General features: G+C 34.6%; 3 protein-coding genes and 1 non-coding gene across 4 annotated transcripts; 1 reads left to right on the plus strand and 3 right to left on the minus strand.

Annotated features, from left to right (window-relative positions):
- Positions 1 to 211: 211 nt before the first annotated feature.
- On the minus strand, positions 212 to 15162 carry LOC123312328 (dedicator of cytokinesis protein 9). Its single transcript, XM_044896698.1, has 21 exons — positions 14824 to 15162; positions 11378 to 11494; positions 10572 to 10872; positions 10111 to 10277; positions 9884 to 10055; positions 9072 to 9786; positions 8723 to 8913; positions 8374 to 8627; positions 7909 to 8238; positions 7137 to 7703; positions 6771 to 6917; positions 6064 to 6715; positions 5432 to 5929; positions 5111 to 5377; positions 4735 to 5016; positions 3268 to 3476; positions 2977 to 3214; positions 2610 to 2923; positions 2341 to 2551; positions 1875 to 2166; positions 212 to 1700 (listed from the first exon to the last, which is right to left on the minus strand). The coding sequence occupies exons 1-21, from the start codon at positions 14920 to 14922 to the stop codon at positions 1466 to 1468; spliced, it is 6258 nt and encodes a 2085-aa protein (XP_044752633.1). The 5' UTR covers positions 14923 to 15162; the 3' UTR covers positions 212 to 1465.
- A 95-nt stretch (positions 15163 to 15257) lies between these two features.
- On the plus strand, positions 15258 to 17589 carry LOC123312327 (protein phosphatase 1L). The gene is made up of 2 exons (XM_044896697.1): positions 15258 to 15407; positions 15459 to 17589. The coding sequence occupies exon 2, from the start codon at positions 15648 to 15650 to the stop codon at positions 17058 to 17060; it is 1413 nt and encodes a 470-aa protein (XP_044752632.1). The 5' UTR covers positions 15258 to 15407; positions 15459 to 15647; the 3' UTR covers positions 17061 to 17589.
- Positions 17590 to 17877: 288 nt separating this feature from the next.
- On the minus strand, positions 17878 to 17996 carry LOC123312622. The gene has a single exon (XR_006537659.1). It is a non-coding gene; the product is annotated as a 5S ribosomal RNA (ribosomal RNA).
- A 1122-nt stretch (positions 17997 to 19118) lies between these two features.
- On the minus strand, positions 19119 to 21139 carry LOC123311147 (cysteine protease ATG4A). Its single transcript, XM_044894944.1, has 7 exons — positions 20866 to 21139; positions 20469 to 20814; positions 20332 to 20411; positions 20150 to 20277; positions 19715 to 19948; positions 19340 to 19514; positions 19119 to 19284 (listed from the first exon to the last, which is right to left on the minus strand). The coding sequence occupies exons 1-7, from the start codon at positions 20996 to 20998 to the stop codon at positions 19232 to 19234; spliced, it is 1149 nt and encodes a 382-aa protein (XP_044750879.1). The 5' UTR covers positions 20999 to 21139; the 3' UTR covers positions 19119 to 19231.
- Between the last annotated feature and the right edge of the window lie 79 nt (positions 21140 to 21218).

Below are 21218 nucleotides of genomic sequence, written 5' to 3' on the forward strand. Positions count from 1 at the left end.
CTGAGCCAAGAGTTCTCCCGGCACATATTGAAAGTAGTACTATTACTCATTTTTATATGGGACTTGGGACCAAGGGGAACTTTGACTTTCATGGGACTTCCCTTTCTTACCTACACTACATTGATTTAAAATTCTCCCATTATTTACGTTCAATCTGTGGCACATTTGAGGAAAAATGGAAATGATAAGGGGGAGATTGAAAAGTGAGTCGGACATGTAACATTTTTTATTCTCACAGCCCACACAAAAACATTGATATCAACAATAATGCACATAATATCGATCAAATTAACAGTAGAATACATAAATAAAATATTACAGTGATAGAGAGGAATGAAGAGAAATAATTCTGTTGCAAGTAATGAGCAAATTAACATAAAAGGATCTTTTCCACTGGAATGCTGACAAAATAATATTGTCTCGATTAACCTAAAATATTCATTTCAAATGTCATGAATCTAAGTAGGTACAATAATTTAATATAAAAATCAATTAAATAAAATATAAAAATAGAATTTTCACTCCTTCAAATGTCACATAGTCTCTTATGTTAGCAATATGATCATTGATGTAGGAAGTAGACGAAGACATAGATTATATTAACAAAAAGTTGCTTCTCTGAACTATTATCGAAGTTGCAAATTATGACGAATCGTTAGCTGAACTCAAAAAAATTGCCTAGTGTCGCTTGGAATTTTGATTCAAATTATAGAAAACCTAAATCAGCATAGTTTTATTCTTGTGGAAACACCCCATTTTTGGGCAAATAGAGAATCAATAGATTTGTATAAAAGTAGAAATATTGTATCAAATACTAAAATCTACAAAATTCACTTATGAATGTTAACTAGAAGTGATGTTTATCGACACACATTATTATTGACTGAATATTTCGTTATATATATTGTAACAATAATAAAATTTGAACAAATATAATACATAATTTATAAAATGGCATAATTCAACTGAATGAAAACTAATTTAGGATATAGGTAGTATTCCAAAATATAAAATGGCAACTAATAGAATTTCAATAGGTACATTCTGGACAGAACAACAACAATGGACACATTCTCTACCTAGTCAGTTTTCATTTTAATTAAATCTCATCCTAATCACAAATAAAATTATATTAAGAATTTTCATAAAATTCTCTTGGGAACATCTAATTTACTGTTTGAATGCCCTCAATAATCATGTTTTGCACAAAGTATATATTAATCAATACATATACAGATGGATACCTAAACAAGGTGGTTAATTTCAAACATGAATCATACTTATAAGATCCAGACATTGTTTGGTTGGGTTTCCATCGAGTAAATAAGAGTTACTTCTACGTTGAGAATATTTTATAATTGAAAAACTGAGGGATAATTTCAAAAACAAATTGGAAAATGTTCTCAATTTCACATTGGAATACTTCCTCCTTATTTATGGCAAGACACTTTTTTCCTATCTTTAATCATGCTGTACTGGAATTTTGAGAAGCGCCACTTATGGAGCTGAAAAGTGCCATACTGTTCCTCTTAAAGCTTCCGGTATCATCATGGGGCCAAAGAGGTTCTTTGAAAAGTTCAGAAAGGGACGAACATAATTGTTTGTAATTTTCCCGTAAATGTTCTTGATAGGTGTGTTGTTCTGCTGTGATCAGTTTGCTGTTGATTTGTAGTGCTGAGTAGCAAATCTTCAAAAATTCCCTAGAGAAAAAGTTGCGTATTTACAATATCTACATGAGAAATCCGGAAAATGAAGATAATACATGTGACAATTGTTTGTTTTTCAACTTCGGTCTTTATTGAAGACATTCTTCATGGTAGATCATTATAGCAAAATATTCAGTGATGGATAAATACATATTCTAAAACACTTACCGATAGATATCCTTGAGCTCTTCGACTTTGTCCTCTGGATAAATAGACAAAGAGTTTGTACTTAGGAATACTGTTGCATAAGCCAAAGGCCCTGCGTTAACCTGGACGCAAACACTTCCCTGTAAACGTAACTGCAATTTTTTCGCATCTGTTGGGCGAGTGAAAACCACTTCTTCAAGCTCAGCCACTCTGGTTTGCATCTCATCTATGGCAACTTCTATAGGACTAAGTTCGATGAATCTTTTCGACTTCACCTGAATTCTTTTTTTGACATAAGGAAAAGAATATGCAGCTGAAAAAAAAACTGACTGAGTCACATACTCAATATTTCCAACGTTTTTTCTATAGACTTTATAGTTTTCCTACGAAAAAAGTATATACCGACGATAACTTATTAAGAAAGGAAAAAATTGAAAACGCTTGAGAGTTACCATGAATATTTTCGCATTGATAAATTTCAACTCACTTTCAAGAATCGTCCTCCTTTTCCACTGCTCTTCAGGACTTCCCCTGGCTTTACCATCCTTAGTGAATGGCGTCTCGAACATGAAACAACTGATGTCATTGTTTTGTTCAAACTCGGTTTGTCGTTCCTCCAATTGTTCCTTTTCAAAATAAGGCGTGACATGCGTTACTTGGATGTATGCCAGCTTCGGATCTAATTCTTTCTGATTCACCTATAAAAAAAGAGGTTCGTAGAAACTCAATGATCCTTCAAAAGAAAAGAAACCATACCGGTGCAGAGTCTTGTATCATTTTCACATTCTCGCTGCCAAACTTATCGGAAAATTGTTTTTGAAGTCGCTCCGTAATTTCACTCAAAGAGGTCACCTTAGGCTCTTTGTATACGAACTCCTTCGCGCTATCTTCTTCGAAAAACCCTTGACCGTAGAATACAATCCTGTAGTACCTCCCTAATAACCTTTTGCCCGATCTGTTGGTCTCTATTATTTTTTCATAGTTCTGGGCAAGAGTCGTATGAGCATTTTTCAATAGTTCGTAGTTTCTCTGTTTCTCATACATCGGTAAAATCAGTTTGTACAGTTCACCTGAAACATTATTTATCAGCTCATTGGGTATGTTATAGGTTCAATGATCATACCCATAATTTCATATCTTTCCGCCTTATTGATATACTCTACACATGCTTCTAATTGGTCTAACAAGACAAACTCTGTGTATTGAATATCTTGAACACCTGCATCCAACTTCAAACCTTTCTCATCTTTCGAGATATTACTGGAGATTTTATCGAAAGCCTCTGCTCCCCATGTTTGTATCTTTTTTAGTTTCAAATATTCAGCCATCAAAGCTGCAATATGTAATTGGCAACATGCCGCCTGAAATAAAGAAATGTCATGGTCTGATTTTTAAATTTCTGCATTAAAGTGACCTCTGAAAAGTTTCCATCTCTAACATGATTTTTAATCATATTATCCAACCAAGTATGTCTCAGTTCCGGAGTAGATGCATACGAATTTGCCAGGCTGTGTTGTAAATCAACAAGCATTTCTGGATCATGATGAAGATCCTTCATTTGCACAGTCGCCATCAAAACTGTTCTTATCCGTTTTGTCAAATCTTTCACTTCGTTTGGAAAACCTGAAAAATAAGCCCTATGATTTTTTGAAGCAGAGTGGAACTAATGTGTCAATTGAAGCACAACAGGAAACCAAAAACTTCCTCTGTTTAATCTGCGTTTCATGTTTGGAGGTCATTAAGTGAATGACTAATAGTTGAGTATCTTGCATACTGGGATATCGCTCTTCAGCGCTTATCATTTCGGCTTCAAAATGATTCAAATAATGAACTGAACTGAATTTACAATTCATCAGCAAGTTAGTGATTCATACTGGTGAAGATAATTCAAACTCCAACAATTCAGTTGTTTTTGCACACACTTTGTTAAGACACCTGGGTATCCATTGTTTAAAAAGCTACAAGTTATTTCAATAACACATTTATATTATTGAAATGTGACATCAGATTTCAATGTTTCACTTACTTTATGAAAAAATTTTGAACTGAAATTAACTGAAAGGGTGTTTACTCTTCTGTACATTCAACCTCAGAGAGTGTTGTCACTACTTACACCATACAGGACAACACTATTGTCATTGTATAAAGACCACATGGTCTTTGTATTGTCCTTATACAATGCTTACACTGCTCATGCTCTGTAGTTTAAATTATGGCAATAGACCCAAAGTTTCTCAAAAATAAAAATATGGATAAATATTTTTTGATGGAGACCAATTGATTGAATGCCACCCTCAATCATTCTACCAAATATCAAAATTGAAAAAATATTGTATGCATAATATACTGATTGAAATGGAATAGCAATTATTTCCTACCATTCCTGAATGAAAACTGAACTAAAGAAAATGAAGCAGTCAACTAATCATATCAGAATTAATTCATACCTAACACCAACATTGTGTTGCGAAGCATGACTAATAATGTTTATAAACAAAGATGCTGTGTCAACATTTTTCAGAGGTGAATACACAAAACAAATTGCTCTCAGGATAATAATTAGCTGCTGGACAAAAGAATCAATTTCGATTTTAAATTTGCTCTCTCTATCCATTGAATAGTAAAGTTTTAATTGCTCTAGGTTCAATAGTTGATCAGGTAGTTATATTTTGATAAATAATATGGATCAGTCTGATGACAGGTCTGTGATCAGGGTATTGAAAGGAATAAAATTGAATGAATAATAAACTGCGAAATTTGATAGAAATTTTTTTCAAGAAGCAGTACAAAAATCTCGTAACACCTTTCATAATTTCCAATTTAGTGGAAAATGAGGACATACAAAAACTCCAAATCAGCAGATCAAAATCAATGAACTTACCTGTTCCCTTCATGGCCTTGTCACTGGAAGCATAGCTGTTAATCAAAGACAAACTCTCTTGAAATCTTGCATTGTTCAGGCCAATTATATTTCCTAACATTTGCGATACAGAAATAATCAACTGCAAATGGACCCTTGTCAAACCTTTCCTGCCGGTAAACTCGAAATTACTTCTCATCAGAAGGTATAAAATGGCACAAGACTCTTGACGAATACCAGCAAGTCTACTGTTACAGCACTTCAGAAGCTCATAGCACAGTCTCCCGCATAGAGTTGCATTACCTGAAATCGAAGTTTGATCAAATGATCAGACTTGTATAGATTTTCGAGTTTTTTAAGCTATGAATCTGATGGGGCAGCACGCATTTCCTCTTACCTTGAAATAAAACACTAGAATAGTTGTTGATGAAAGCTCTCAATGCGGCGAAAACATGTTTGAATAAAGTTTCACTTTGTCCAAGTTGTAAGAACGTTAAGTATAAATCAAAGAACTTTCTCATCAGCTCATTCTCCCCATTGGTTTCCATCAAACTTTTTTTGAAATTCATCGAGTATAATCCCATACAATCCAGCGTAACCATCCCAACTTCTGAAGCTAGATGCTGCTCTAGGATTGCTTGTTGTTGTTTGAGAACCTCATCTTCTGAAAAATATCAAAACAGTTTTCAGAAGATTGCAACAGAAAATCTCAATTTACCTGAGCTTGTCCTATTTTCCCTATTTACAGTATGAATTACCAAAGTACCAGTATTCTCGTGATTCATTTCAGAAGGATTCATTCTAGCAGGAAGTGTATGAGCCTTTGTCGTTTTATTCTTAACGTTATCCATTGACTGAGACTTTACAACAGTTATATTCCTCTTCCCCACATATTTGAAGAAATTCAAGCTCATCTCTAAGGTTGTAAAGAAACTTACAACTTCACTGTCAGTGGACTGTTGCCACCAAGCGATCAGTTGCTCTTCACTCAGATATTTCACAACGAAGAGGAACATTACTAGCAGATCTTTGACTTCCATCGCCTGGAATTTGTCATATCTGTGAACATGCATTGATGTTGATCTTATGTGGGATTTTGTATCTCCATTTCTGTTGCTTTCATTCACTATTGTTGTCTCTTGCGACATTGCAGATGGGGAATCTGACATTGTTGATATGTCTGAATCAATGCTTAACGAATGACCATTAATAAGAGCTGAAACATCAATTCTTCATCATCAACATTTCACGATTTCAAGACAAAATATATTGGTTTTAAGGTGGCTAATTGAATACTTTTTTGAGTAGAAATCTTAAGTAACTAGAAATATTTCGGCAACAAGGACTTACTCTGTCCGGCAATAGCGTCATAAAAAGCGGAATTCCTAAAGTGCATCGGACTGTCCTTATCGACGTGTAAAGTGAATCTATGGCGGCTTTTAGGAGTCGATTCACTCGCAACAGAGCTTTTGGCAAACATGAAAGAACCACTGGAAGACATTCTATTAACAATACTGATATTTCCATCTTCAGTTTTCTCCATTATGTCGACGCGAGGGAGATTCTCAAGTACGATACTCAACCAAGGAGCATAAATCAGGGCAATTCTGTTCATTTGCCCTCTGCTCTCAAACCTATCGTCCATTTCATGCTTGGCTAAGAGGTCTCTAAGAGTGGCCAAGGCTATTTTACGAATATGTATCATTTCGTTCAGTGACGTCTTTATTTCTTGAAGTAGGAGACCTACCACAAAGTGGTGCTTGCAAAACTCCTCTGATAATGTATATTCTTGTGAAAGCGTTGGTGAACGACCATTTTTCGGGCTTAGTTTGGTGTGCTGAATAGGTAAATTGAAGGCTACGTAATGTTCATGGCAACAAATTATTTCTAAAAAGCTGAATTTGAACTCTTGGAGAATTCTAGGATCGCCTGGATTATATTTATCCATATACATATTTATCAGTTTGAATACGAATCCACGATCAATCAGAGAGATACACCTCTGAAAAATATCATAATGAAGAATCATCATCAAACATTCGCGATATAAGGTATACCTTCAGAAAGTTCGCCAAACTTTTATTTAATTCCCTTGTTTCCACTTCTTTCTCCTTATAATTACAAAGTATGTAAGGTATAACTACATTTACTAAAGATTCGACTCTCTGTAAATACTCAGCAGAAAATCTCTCATGTCGATGCATCTGAAAAGTATCGTTAAAAATTTCAATGACCAAATCATTCAAGCAGAAAATGAGAGCACGGATTCAGATGCTGATTTTTCAAATTCATAACCAGAGCGGTCACCCATCCAGGCACTTAACCAGCATAATGCTGCTTGCCCCCCAGAAAAAAACTCGCGATATTAAAAAATTTGAATATCTCAAAAACACTTTTTTTTTTAATTTCCCTTCTTAACTTACCTTTATCCTCCCCGAAGTCAGCAAGTGTTGAGCCATTCCCTTGATGATGATATCGAAAAAGAAACTAGAATGATGCATAAATTTGTTCACAACCAAGAAGTCCGTATTACCAGGATCCAGAATAACCGGTAAATATTTACAAAGTTCTTCGTGCACGTTCGCATTTTTACTCATTGAGGGATTCACAAACACATATTTCACATAAATATTGAGAATGTCTGTCCTCTTCGCTTCGTAAATCATATGTACTAAGTTTATCAACACTCTTATTACATTCAAACTGATTTCTTCATTTCCTGTATGAACCAATAGGTAGAATAATTGGTTGAGTATGGTTGGAAAGAATGATATCAGGGTAGATAGTTGAATTGCGTGAAGTGCTTTGAGAATTTTGGTTGTTTCATTATCAGATGGTATGGCAGCAGGTTTGGTATCAATTAATTTCTCTGCTAGAGCAAAGAAGTTGAACAGATGCTGATCTTTGGTGATAACTGTTGATATCAAGCTCAGATTAACTGAGAAAATTGGTTTTTGACCTTCCACCCAATTGATATCAGGACCAGCATTCTGAAAAACAATATATATTGCTTCATGCAATGCTCCACACAAAAATAACGTGTTTGATACAGTCATGTTTCTTTTGATGAAGTAATCAATGGAAATAAAATTCGGAAAATTGTGTATGCAATAAAAATTTTGGTTTTATTTTGAATAAAAATGCAGAATATAATATTGAAGAAATAATCCATTTAATTTCAATGAGAACTCTTACCCCTTTTCCTAATCCAAATGGATGAATTGACAAATAACCAGGAGGTAAATGTGCAGCAACAGGTAAATTTTGCAGATCGACACTTATCTTTCCTTTGTGTAAAATGGGAATCCATGCGTATCCTATACAATTTTCAATACCGTTCTCTCTTTTCTTAGTAATATCACAGGAAACATGGTAAAAAGTAAACAATAGGTGATGCGAGGGACACACTTTGATTGGTAACCGAATCTTCACTTCTTCATACCAAAACGGAGTTGTGTTGTGATGAATAACTGAACAAGAAGCGGAAGATACTAGGAGGGATTGGCCAGGACGTCCATATATACACTGAAAATCGATATTGAATTGCACCAGAGGACAAAAATACTCAAAATATTCATTCCAAATTAACTATTTTGCAAGAGTTTGCAAATCAATGATTTCAGAGCAAGATCACGAAGTCAAAATAAGAAATTCACTTACCTTTAGTCCTGTGGCAGCTTCACTGTCTGAATCTCTTAACTCAACTATGCATGCAATATTTCGTGCTCTTGTAAAAGTCTTCTGAGTATCAAAATTCAAAGTTATTGGGTAAACATATAAATGATTTACAAAGGAGGAATAAGGGTGAACCTCTTTTTCAGAACTACCACCAAACTCTGTTATTTCGATTACGGGTTCAGACACAGGCGGTATTGGAAACGGTTTTAGAGGTGATAGAGAGGTTGTCAGAGAATCTGAAAGAAATAACAAACAGGATAGAGATCCGAGAAAATGATCTAATGAAGCTCAAACATTAGAAGGATTATAATTTCCGATAAGGAGCACTCACTTTGTGGCTGTTCGGTAACAGCTGAAATGGAAATCTGGAGACTTCCAGGTATCACAGTAAATTTGTTGAACTTATCCGGTTTTCGGTATTCCATTAAAATTTTTAGTAACTCTTCATCTTGCAGCTTATTTGGTTCTTGACGATATATGGCGTGAAAATCTGAAGTGGTATCTAATTCATTACTATACAATCTGAAAAAATTTTTAGAAGGAAATGTGTTTTTACTTTCTCACAAGATTCTTTCTATCAATGCATGTCATAATATTATCCCCTAAGGATAAGTTGAATTAGCAGCAAGATAAGACAGTGTCAAGTAAAAGTTCTCAGTGGGTATTATATTAAAGCTTACCTAAATAATGGTCTAGCAGTCCAAGCAAAAGGCATTCTATAATTTCCCAATCTCTGACAAGATGCCGCTATATTTTTGTAAGTTTTAAGACTAATTTTTGGGTCCTTACTTGCTTTAACATATGGCTCTGAACTCTGGTAAATACCCCCTTGCAATACTTTCTCGATCCTCACAACCAAGAAAATATCGGGATGGGGGTTAGTGACGCTCAACAGTGCTTGCTGAGGATGTGCAATCCATTCAAACGAAACCTCATTCGGTAACAAATTGGAATCATCTTCCGATCTTCCCCTCATCATTACACTCCTTATACTTCCGCTGTTAACGTCGAAATGAAAATTTTCAGTCAATTTCCTGCCGCTCCTGGCATCGTATAAACACAAGAAGGTATGATATGGTTCCACCTGATTCAAGTTGTTCTTTTCGTCCACTGCCTGAAGTTTGAATTTGATATTTTCACACTTCAGAAGTACCCTGTGCCCAAAAATATCCTTGTATGGTTCGACAGAATTTTGACTAGAATTGGACTGTTTCAAGTTGATCGCCAATTGGGGGTAGAGCGGAAACAATTTCTCCCTGTTTTCTTTGCGCGCCGACGCTATACTCATATCCGTTTCCCTTGCGTATTTGATCAGTTGCGGATTCATGCTTTGTTCCAGACCTTTCAGCGTGCCAAATATGGGAATTTGAGGTGAAGATGGTGGAGATTTACGATCTGAAACATTAATCTTTTGAGTATTGGTGGATCCTTTACACAGCAACTTGAGGAGCATTGTTTGAATTCCCTCCAAGGGAGGTTTCTGGAAACTTACCTCTTTCTAACGATGCGGCCCTCTTTTCATCTTGCAATTTATTATGGTGTAAGATCGAATTGAGTTTACTGAGCCAATCTTTGAAATCCTCCTCCGATTCAGCGGCTAACAAGTATGATTTATGTCCCGAAGACATTCTCAATTCGAAGCAGTATCTACCTCTTTTAGAGTTCTGAAAGTTTGAAGTGAAAAAGTATGTTTGAAACAGCTGGGTTTAATCGTTTCACCTTTATCACATCTGTACAAAAATCCATCACTATGGTAATTTTTGCGTCTACTTTTCTCTCGTCTTTATACAGTACTAAAATGTAGGTACCGTCTACTTCTTGCTTCAGATAACAATATCTACGTTTGAAACTTTTCGAACCTAAATTAACAAAGTGTTTTTCGGATCCTGAAAATATTTATATTAGTTTCAATATATTGAATCAGATATTTATTCTTTAAAAACTATATCACATTAATTACTAATAGTGAATAGGGTATTCAGGGCCATGACAGAGAAAGACTTTCTAGATTTTAATAGGGTTGGTATATAAAAGAGCTTATATTGTAAGTTTGCCCTCGAAATGAACAACACTATGAAAATGATAATAATTCACTTCTTATGAATCATTAGTGATTAGAAAAGAGGATAGAACTCAATGAATAGGTCTAAATTTCACTCTTCCGGACCATCCATTCCTACCTATTTCTGGCCCCTTCATCAAGTAACCCTCTTTGGTGACACTGTCGACGTTCGATTTTTCGTCGTCAACTGCATCCATGTCTATATCTACTTCGTATTGCTCTTCCCTCAATTTATTGTTGGGCAGCTTAGGAAGATCTACATACGTTCCTGAGTATGCATTGTATTTATAATGTACCAAGTTCCAGTTGGAGGAGTATGTGTTTACGCACTCCCTGGTGAAAAGGTTGCAGTTTTCAACCTCACTTTTCGATGGAATGCTAGAAGTGATTGTTCGATAGCGCCGAGGTAAAACAACTTGCTGAAAAAAAAACACTTACATCAGTCATCGACGACGATTCAAGAAACCAAAGTGTGGCGCAAAATTGAAGAAATTTCGAAAAGAAGATTTTGTCCGAGCATACAATGTATTCATTCCATGCACTTTCATTGGTTGGAGGCGTGGCGTTGTCGCAATGTATACCCTTACTAACGGTGCATCTCGTTGAAGGGTTTTCAAGTAAACGAAATATACTAATCAAAAATTGAAGTGGGTATTCGAGAAAAAATATTATTTTTTGCACCTGAATCACATTTTCAGTATTGTTGTACAAATTGTACTGAACATGTCTGGTCTGCAATGTCACAGCAATTACACAGCTTACCTGACCCTCTGCCGACATTACACCAGCTCGCCAATGCTTGGACCGACTTTTGGCAGAGTTTTTTCGGGATATAGCAAAAATTTTTGGACATGAATGGTGTTACATTTGAAAAGTTTTATGTCAGCCAATACTGGCCTCTATATGTACATATAAAGAACATACCGATATGTCATCGGAAGGATATATAAGCAGCTCCCTCTGCGGATCATTCTGCAGCACTGTTTTGTTCTTCAACAGGAAATTCTCGAAATCCAACGGTTCCACCAACTGGGGCTTGATCTGAAACGAAAAAAATGAACGTGAGAAACACCATTGCGCCATCGACGTGATTCAACAAACGATCACACCTCATTTTCCTCATTCTCCTCAACCCTCTCCAATATGATTCGCACCAATTTGAACCTGACCATCTCCGCGAATTTCCCACTAGACGAACTGGGTACAAAACGGCATAATCCCCCTTAATTCGGGGATTTCTGATGGCGCGAATGAAAATTACGCATCCTGCGGTAGGTACAAGTGGAAAACTGGGCGATCTGAATCATAGGCCGAGGCGGAAACAAGTCGACGAACGTGATAAAATAATATCGACGCTGATAAAAACAGCGGCTGAAAGAATGCGACCGTCGTGGAACGTAAAGTATCAATGAAGATATTGAGTTTTAGCGTTTGGGTACCGATCAATCAAACGTTATTGGTTTTAAGTATCGCATAAGCATATATGGATTGGGTCAGTCCAGTTGAAATTTGTGTGAGGTGCTTGATCTCGATATTTACGATGATATACCGTCTCAGGCGTTCCTAAATCATCTAAACGATCAATTAAAACGATATATGTTTATTCAATTCAAGTAGGTATCTACTCGTGATATTGAAAGATAGCCTAACAATTTTTTTTTCGTTTTTCCTTACCTATACAGGTGTCCCAAAATTCGCAAACGTATTCAACTAAAAAAATATTTGTTTATAATATATGTTTCTTGCAGAGCTATAGCACTTCAAAAGTACGACCTGGTACAATGTATTTCATTCATTTTCTTCGGAACTGCCGCAGCTAAAATCATGACATTTTGTACGATTGTTTTTCCTTAAGAGCTCATACTACTATAGGTACATACTATGAAAATTTCAATCAGACTCGTCTCAAACTGGGGAATTCAAGGGTAAATTTCACAACTTCAACACCATGTGTGTAGATCGAGTGTGAGGAAACTCAATCTTTGGAAATTATCACACATTTTGACAAATTTAGAGCCCTTTGATAATGAACCTCAAAAACCTGTAATTTTGTCATAATTTTGTAGAAATTTGGAAGAGAGGAACAAAATTCATTATACTGGAGTTTTTGGAGATGCCAAACTGTTTGATTATAACAATTCTACCAGTGGCGGAGCAAATTGGGGGACTTTCACAGAGCTGGTAATCTGGTTGAATTTTGAATCAAAAAATAAGATCTCGTAAACGTTTGAACGCACAACCTGGCTGAAAGCATTAATGAACACAATTATCGAGGAAAAATGGTGTAGTTTGAGATAAAACTTGCAGGTCAAATGAATGTGGGACCCCTGACGAATGAATTATGGTAAATTCGAGCAGGTGAATGTACATTTGCTTTATTCTATTACATACATAGTGGATTAACGATTGAATATTGACGATGAGATCATTGATTCATTGTAAACAATTTAGTAGAGAGTGACTATCTGGTTAATAGCGAATATTTACACAAATCAAGCCGCACCTTAGCCACTTAACCTGAGTTAACGCTCTCTACTACAGAGATTGTGGAATTTTTAGATTCATCAGTTTTGAAGAGGAGCACTTGTGTTTTAATGCTCGCAAATTAATAGAAGTTTGTTTATTTTCTCAAGGATAACGTTTGATGACTCATGAAATATACTGGGTTTCGATTTACTAGAAAACGTGTATACTTCTATACATTTCGCACATAAGCTACTACAACGTCATAACTTATGCCGTTTTTGACCCAAAAATTCTTGAAAATTTACTTTTTGTCTAGAAGATAGATACTTCCTCACAGATGAAAATTGCTCAATTTTAAATAAAAATTGACCGGTTGGGAGAATTTTGCTACAAACGAGTAAATAATGAAGATATGAATTTTGTGCGTTACTTTTTATTCACTCTGTATAAACGTCTAATCCGCCAGAAACTCTGTACATTTCAGAGAGAAAGATTAGCAAAGAGTGTATTGAAATACATTATCTAAAATTGCACTGATTTATGAAGAGCGTCTACTCCCTAGTTTCAAGAATAGACCTATGTACAAGATGATTATTTTGAAACAAAGGAGCACAAATTCCTGTGAAAGTCACACAGAAATTTTTCTTATTTTCTAGGAAACTTCTCGTTCTCCTTTCCTTAATGAGTTCCATTCTTTACACCTTCATGCAGCAGTACGATTTTAAGATACACCTTCAGACGTATCTGCAGAGATTTTTGAGGGAAATTGAGTATTTTAGAGACATAATCGAACCCATGTGTTCACGCATATTATCGTTGGATTCTGAACCAGTGGACCATATCTGGATAATCCAATCTGTCTGGAATTCAATATTCAACGCAATCTTGATTTTCAAGCATATCGGGAACGGATATTCATGTAATATCCCGACCTTGACCATGTCTCACCTTCTTTAATTACACAGCCAAACCATAATAATCAATTACATTACGCCTCGACTGAGCTTTTTCAGGTAACCCGAGTAATTTGAGTCACATAAATCTGATTTTGGTAGATTGTCTGATTCAACACACAAGACCAATCAATATAATCATAAACTAATCTCATCTGACCTGTCTGTACTTTTATCCACCGATATCATATGTCTGTGATGTATATTCATTATTTTAACAGTAGTTTGATTGAATCGATCAGTTTATCAAGCTAGGAGCACTATACGATATTCCATAGATATAGTGCTAAACTGCAAATTTCAGACAAGAAATTTTTTAAGGCACATTGAACTAGAAGACAAGAATTGAATGAAACTCTTCAAACTCGAAGAAGCTTTATGAATGGAATTCATTAAAAAAACTAGATGCAATTCTCAATAATCAGTGGATCATCCACATTGTTTTTATATTTTTTGCAACATGAAGAAGATCCTATATTGGTTTTTCGAATTTGACCTCGATAAAAGTTTCAATAGGAACAGAGACATCATCATCAGGTTGTCTCTGATAAGAATAACAGTGATATGGGGGAATGAGGGAAGTAAATGAGCAAGAGGATATAGATCCTAATTAGATCTCAATTTAGCACAGGATGTTGGGTGCAATCAATTAGGAATATTTCAAGCGTATGAACGCATAATACGCCATTGAAACAGTGCCTTCAATTGAAAATTTATATATAGGTATCTATTTCCGGATTCAAAATTACTTAATGATATTTGTACAAAGGCGCACTTGTAGATATATAGCACGTATGCGCTATAATTATTTATCCAAAATAATCTCAATTATGTAATTTAAGAAATTATTGCCCTGGGAAAATGGCTTGTATTAGCTTCAAATGTATGTAGGTAACTAGAGAAAATAACATGCTAGGTACCTCATTCATATTCATTAATTCAGTGACATACCTGTACAGTGCTTTCCCTGACGACTTGAGATACAGTTTCTCTGAGTTGGGCAGCTGTTCCTGGTTTATTCAAACCTCTGGCAAACTTACGTTCACTCATATTTTTATTAAAATTATTTCACATAACGAAATCTCCTGTGGAAAATTATCATTTCATTCACTACTCCAAAGTAACTACAAGACTAGATAGAACTTATTTTCAACCTATGCGTAGGAAACGCTTATTTCAGCAGCGCCCAATGTTCAGGGAGGATCGGGAAAGCTAGTTTTTGCACTCCTTTTTATTCAAAGTTATGATTTAACTCAAATTTAAAGTCTGTTTACTGATTTTTCACAGAATTTTAGGAGGCACAATTGCGGAATGAAATGTCAGTTAGATTTTGATTTGTCAGTTTGTGATTGTCACATAAGTGACATTTACGTCATTCAAATTGTCAATTGATTGTCAATTGGGGGTGGGAATTGGGTAATCTTGCGCTCATGCTCATGTCATAAGCATTTTTAACTACGAACGAGAAAAGCAATATTTATTATTTTGAAGGGAATTTAACAGTTCATGATATTTTGGACGTTTCTCCTCGTAAGGTAATTTAAAGATTGCAACCTTTACTGGAATAATGTCTCAAACTATTTTAGGAAACGATAAAAAGATTTGCGAATTTCGCAGTTGAAGCAAATGAATTGAAGGATTTCCAAATTTTCCAACTCGATTGCAGTAACGAACGACAACTTTATGACAAAGTATCCCAAATATCTTAATTTGGCTTTGCTACAGTGTAAAATTAGGGTGATACTATAAAATGATTAGTCCAAAATAACTTCAAAATGGAAGATGAATTAGAAGACAAAATTTTGTACCAGACTTATGTGTCGCACATGAAAATAATGTCGAAAATTATATGGGGTTTCCCTCTGAACTTTTCACCCATCACGTATTCTAACAATATATTGCGAATGCTCAGAATTTATATGCTCAAACCAGAAATTATCATCTGCGGTACTGTAATATTGTTAATTTTTTTTTATATGCAAGCTGTAGATATATGGAGTCGTAATTTATTAGGGAGATTGCAGTACACTATCAATAAAAATGGAAGGAATAAAGTAGATAAACTCAGCTTTTTTGGGGGTGGAGATGCTGAAAAGAGTTGGCAGATGAAGATAGGTCATATTGCTGCCTATGCTATTCAGGGACGAAGACCAAAAATGGAAGATAGATTTGTTATCAATGATAATATAAATAATACAGGCGTGGGTTTATTTGCTGTATTTGATGGGCATGGAGGTGAGTTTGCTGCTAATTATGCAAAAGAGAAGCTAATGCAAAGTTTGTATGATAAAGTTGTTGAAATAAAAGATTTGGTATCTGGTAAAAAACAAATGAGAAAAGAAGAACCTCCTGCTGAAGAGGAAGAAAAAAAGATTGAAAAGCCAAAAACTCCAACCTTAGTAGAAAGAAGAAAAAGTTTCAAAAAAACAATTTCAACAACTGATGAATGTGATCAATCAAAAGGGAAAGAAATAACTGACCCAGAGCTACTTGATAAGCTTAGTAACATTAGTAGACCAATAACTAGAGAAGTTAAAGCAGGTAAAGTCTCAATGGTCAAGAAAATTGAAGCTACTGACTATTTTGATAAGAGTGGCATTGTTAACTACGGTAAATTGATAACTGATGAAGTTTTGGCAGCTGATCATTCCTTACTTGAAGCAGCTAAGAAAAATTTTGATGTAGCTGGAACAACAGCCTTAATAGCTATTTTAGAAGGGAGTAAACTAATTGTGGGTAATGTGGGAGACTCTAGAGGTGTAATGTGTGATGGACGTGGAAATGCTATTCCATTATCATTTGATCACAAACCACAGCAAATGAGGGAACGTAAAAGAATAAAAGAGGCTGGTGGATTTGTGACTTTCAATGGTGTTTGGAGGGTGGCAGGAATCTTAGCTACTTCTAGAGCACTTGGTGATTATCCATTGAAAGACAAAAAATTTGTTATAGCTGATCCTGATATTTTAACATTCGAGTTGAAAGATCACAAGCCAATGTTTGTAATTTTGGCATCAGATGGGTTGTGGGATACATTTACAAATGATGAAGCTGTTTCTTTTATTAAGGAACGACTTCATGAACCTGATTTTGGAGCAAAAAGTTTGACTTTACAATCATATCATAGAGGTTCCTTGGATAATATCACAGTTATTATCATAAATTTCAAAGAAAGGGATGTTGAATAACAAGCAAACAGCAAATAAATGATGAATAAAACTACTACCAGAATACTTTTAGACTATTTTCTCACAATTTCTTTGGACAAAAAAATAATAAATTGATTTTCTAGTAAGTGATGAATGCAATATAATGTAAGATACTAAATCATATTTTCATTGTATATTTTCTGGTCAAAACTTGGTCACTTGCTCCCTTAATATTCAATTTTATAGAAGCCAAAGAAATTAATTTCTTACCTGAGCATCACATGGAAATGACTTGTTTTAAAATTTTTTACTGCTTATTTATTGTAATTTATAAATTCATGAAAAAAAAAATGTTGATATAATTCCTTGAAGTCTGCAGTCTTTTTTTTTGATGATTGCATTTTATCAGGAATATTATTTCATCTTTATTCCTGCCCTTTTAATTTGTTTGCAGTGGATCTTTTTATTTTATGATTATTTACAATTGAAAAAGTTTATATGAAGAGTTGCTATGTTGTGCCAAAGTTTGTTTAGACATGATTGTTGCAAATAAAGAAGTGAAGACTCATTTTTTCTTTCATTCATGCTAGCACATTGAGAAAGAGGCTTCCAATTCCGGTCTCAACAAAAAGATATGGGAATTTTGAAGAAAAAGTAACAGTTTTTCGTGTCTACTCCAACGTTATTTAAAATTTGACGAGTTTCTGTCACATGCCGGAAAATGACCCCATTATTTTCGTAGGGGTCGAAACATATGTAGCAATTGGCAATTAAACAAAGTTGGAGTACATCTAAAAGTGATGCATACAAACACATTTAAACTGGAACAAATGACAATTTAAAAAGGCGAAAAAAAAGCTTACAGCACGCGGTGTTCCCAAGCGGTCACCCATCCAAGTACTAACCGCGCCCGACGCTGCTTGGCTTCAGTGATCTGACGAGAACTGGCATTGTCAGCGTGGTATGGCCGTAAACATTCGTATATTATGTGTTTTTGTATTTAACGTGCTTTTTCTATAACATACGCTTGTCATGTTATAAGCATTCAAATAGGAATCTTAGGTGAAAAAGATTATTTTTACAAGTATTTTTAATTTATCACAATGAATTCCTACTTGACCGTTTTTTATTGAACGTTCTATATAACAAACCAACCTAGTTTTTTTCTTTCGATGACGAATCAGGAGAAAAGGGACGAAGATAACACAAATAATTGATCTTATCCCTGACTGTTCATTTCCTAAATAAAAATTTTCAAAACAAAAATATTTCAGGTGAAAACTAAATAATTTTTCATATTGAGATGGTACTAAAAGGAGAATGAAAGAATTGAACGTAGAAACACTCACATTGCAATTTATTATGCCCATAATTCAGATACTGTCTACTCCTTGAATAGTTCACCCTTGCTTCTAATTTCCAATAACGAATTTTTTCACTTGAGCATTGGCGAGTAACAGACTACTAAAAATTTATGAGATCATATTATTTATAATAGAAGCTGATAATTGACAACTACTCCTCCTGAATTAACAATGAGTTCTTTGTTCTGTATATGAAGCCAACAATACTATCTTCCTGTCCCTATAAGAACGATTAGAAATTGATTAAACTGTATATCCTCTTCCAATGAAAATTGCGGCATCGCATTACCTTCACAACAAATTTAGTTTAAATTTTACACTCTTCTGATCCATTTAGTCCTCCCAAAATATACAAATTTAACCACCCAGAATATTTAAAAATTCGTATTTAAATTGAATGTAAACCTACAGAAATGTGTTTAAAAAAGTGCATGAAACGAATTTTTAGAAAATGCAGATTTCTTTATTGAATTGATTTATGAAACCTCTTCATATAAAATGAAAAGTATTTTCTTGATTTCCTTAACAGCAGAAGGAAAATTTACGGATACAATGATGAATTTGCATCAATCCTTGAAAGTTTAAGTTTTTAAAAATATCTAGAGCGGCCTCATTTTATTTTTGAAAATGATGCAAAACATTCAGTCTCTTAAAGCAATAATTTCGCTTTGTGAATGATGCATATTACACGACTTCATTTCATGATGTGACAAGATGAATAATACAGTGGAACTGCAATCAAGTATAAATTTAATATTTTGTAATTATTTCTTAAAAAACTGTACACAGATAAAATACATAGTAACAAAATTGTTGGGCAGGCTTCACCGATCACACATGATGCATTTACACGATTTCAAAGTCACTATCGGAATCTAGTTTTGGAGCACCAGGAACACCTAGAAAAACTTTGTTATTGTCTGATATCTTATTTGAGATAAAGGATCACTTTACTTGAAACTGGTGCTTCTGCCACTACAGCATCTGGACTTGTGAGTGGCGTAGAAACCCATTGGGTTGGTCTTTCAACTGATATTTCAAAAAGGGGTTGCCTTTCTGTTAAAATCAAGTTGTCCTGTATAAGTTGACATAAATCATTGAATTCTCCTTCTGTCTTACAAAGAAAGCACTGAAACATAAAAAAAAAACAAACACTTAAGTTACATTAATGGAAAATTAATATAGGTATAGGCAGAGTACAAAAATACTAGAATTTTAGAGGCATCAAGGGATGGATTGCAATGACAAGTAACTACTTGAGGATGAGAGGTTCATCCATTCCATACAGAAAACCTGATTTTTTCAAATAAATAACAGTTATTTTCTTACAACAGCAATAGAAGGATCCATACTGCTCATATTCATCCTAGAAGCATATTTACAGTGGTAAGTGAGATCCATTTCGATTTCACTTTCATTCTCCTTATTGTTCACACTTCCAGCTCTCTGGGTTGTGTGAGGATCAAGGTAAATTACTTCGTTTCCCACACATCCAATGAAATACAATGCTAGATTTGGCTTTCCTCCTATAACACCCAAACTCTGTTTAAATTGAAAACATTTCTGAAATAAAGAAAAAATCATAAGTAATTGAGATACCTTCGATGTTTATGTTGAATTCTAATGAAAGTTGAAGAAGACAACAATAGTAAACTTCTTCCAAGAAATAAAACTTTTCTAGTTTTTGGTTTGATACTCTTTATAAAGATGTATGATTTTGATAGTTAATATTCTTACTAATTTAGCATATAAACAGATTATTACCTTCAACCCTGAGATATATATTGGATTCATTTCATTCAATCCTAATCGTAAAGGCACTACTAATAACAATGGCATCCAACTTACTCTCAGTAATTTTGTACTTATATCATTTTTTCGACATAACTCCTCTGAAAAACAAGAAATTTATTATGATTCACATAATCTGAATATGCTCTACATACTTATATCATTTATTACAATAGTATTGTCTAAAGCTACGTGGATTACCAGTGAACTCCATTCATCATATTTGACTAATCTCCTGAAATAAAAAACGTTCAATGAAAATGGATTTACACTGCAAATGCCCATCCCTTACTTCAGTACTTGTGCCACAGTATTGGGTCCAAACCAGTGTCCCACAGGTTTTCCTTCAGAAATACCAGTGAGAGCTATTTGATGAATAGAAAAAGGAGCCTGCCTAGCATCTTCAAATCGTTTTAATATTTTCAAGTAAACAGAATCTTTTGTCCCTGGCTCCCAGAACCAGTCCCTGCCAAGATGTGAGAATAATAGAGCCTGTCCTAAAACCATTTGGCCACATCTCAGCATACAACCCCATCCTTTGTCAGAAACATATCCGTTATCGCCACCAATCGGAACAAAATTTTTTCTATAAGTGAACCAAAGTTTCGATGTTATATCCTGACGAATTTCTGCTATATCTGCAAAGAACTTGCTGATTGTATACAAAAACTATTGATTAAATAACTCACCATCCAATGCGTTGTATTTTTTCCCAAATATCCAGAGAGGAACTGAAACTTTAGGAATATCATCTGGCTCATGATTATTGGATTCGAAATAAGCCTCGTAAACACAATCCATATCTCGTCTTGCGATACACATTTAGTAGTTTTTCAAACAGTATTCTTCTCTAGAGAAATCAAATCTTCGATATTAAATAAATACATTCTTGATGAATTGCAGCATGTACAAAATGAGAAATTCATCAATGTTGTTTTGATTTGTTTGTGATGACATTTCATGACATACCTTTGAAAAGTCAGATGATCAGCTGAGAGGTGGAAATAGAAATTCTTTTTTTTCATTAGTAGCAAGGATTGCG

The sequence above is a fragment of the Coccinella septempunctata genome, chromosome 4, assembly GCF_907165205.1.
Source record: "Coccinella septempunctata chromosome 4, icCocSept1.1, whole genome shotgun sequence".
In the NCBI taxonomy this organism is placed as follows: domain Eukaryota; kingdom Metazoa; phylum Arthropoda; class Insecta; order Coleoptera; family Coccinellidae; genus Coccinella; species Coccinella septempunctata.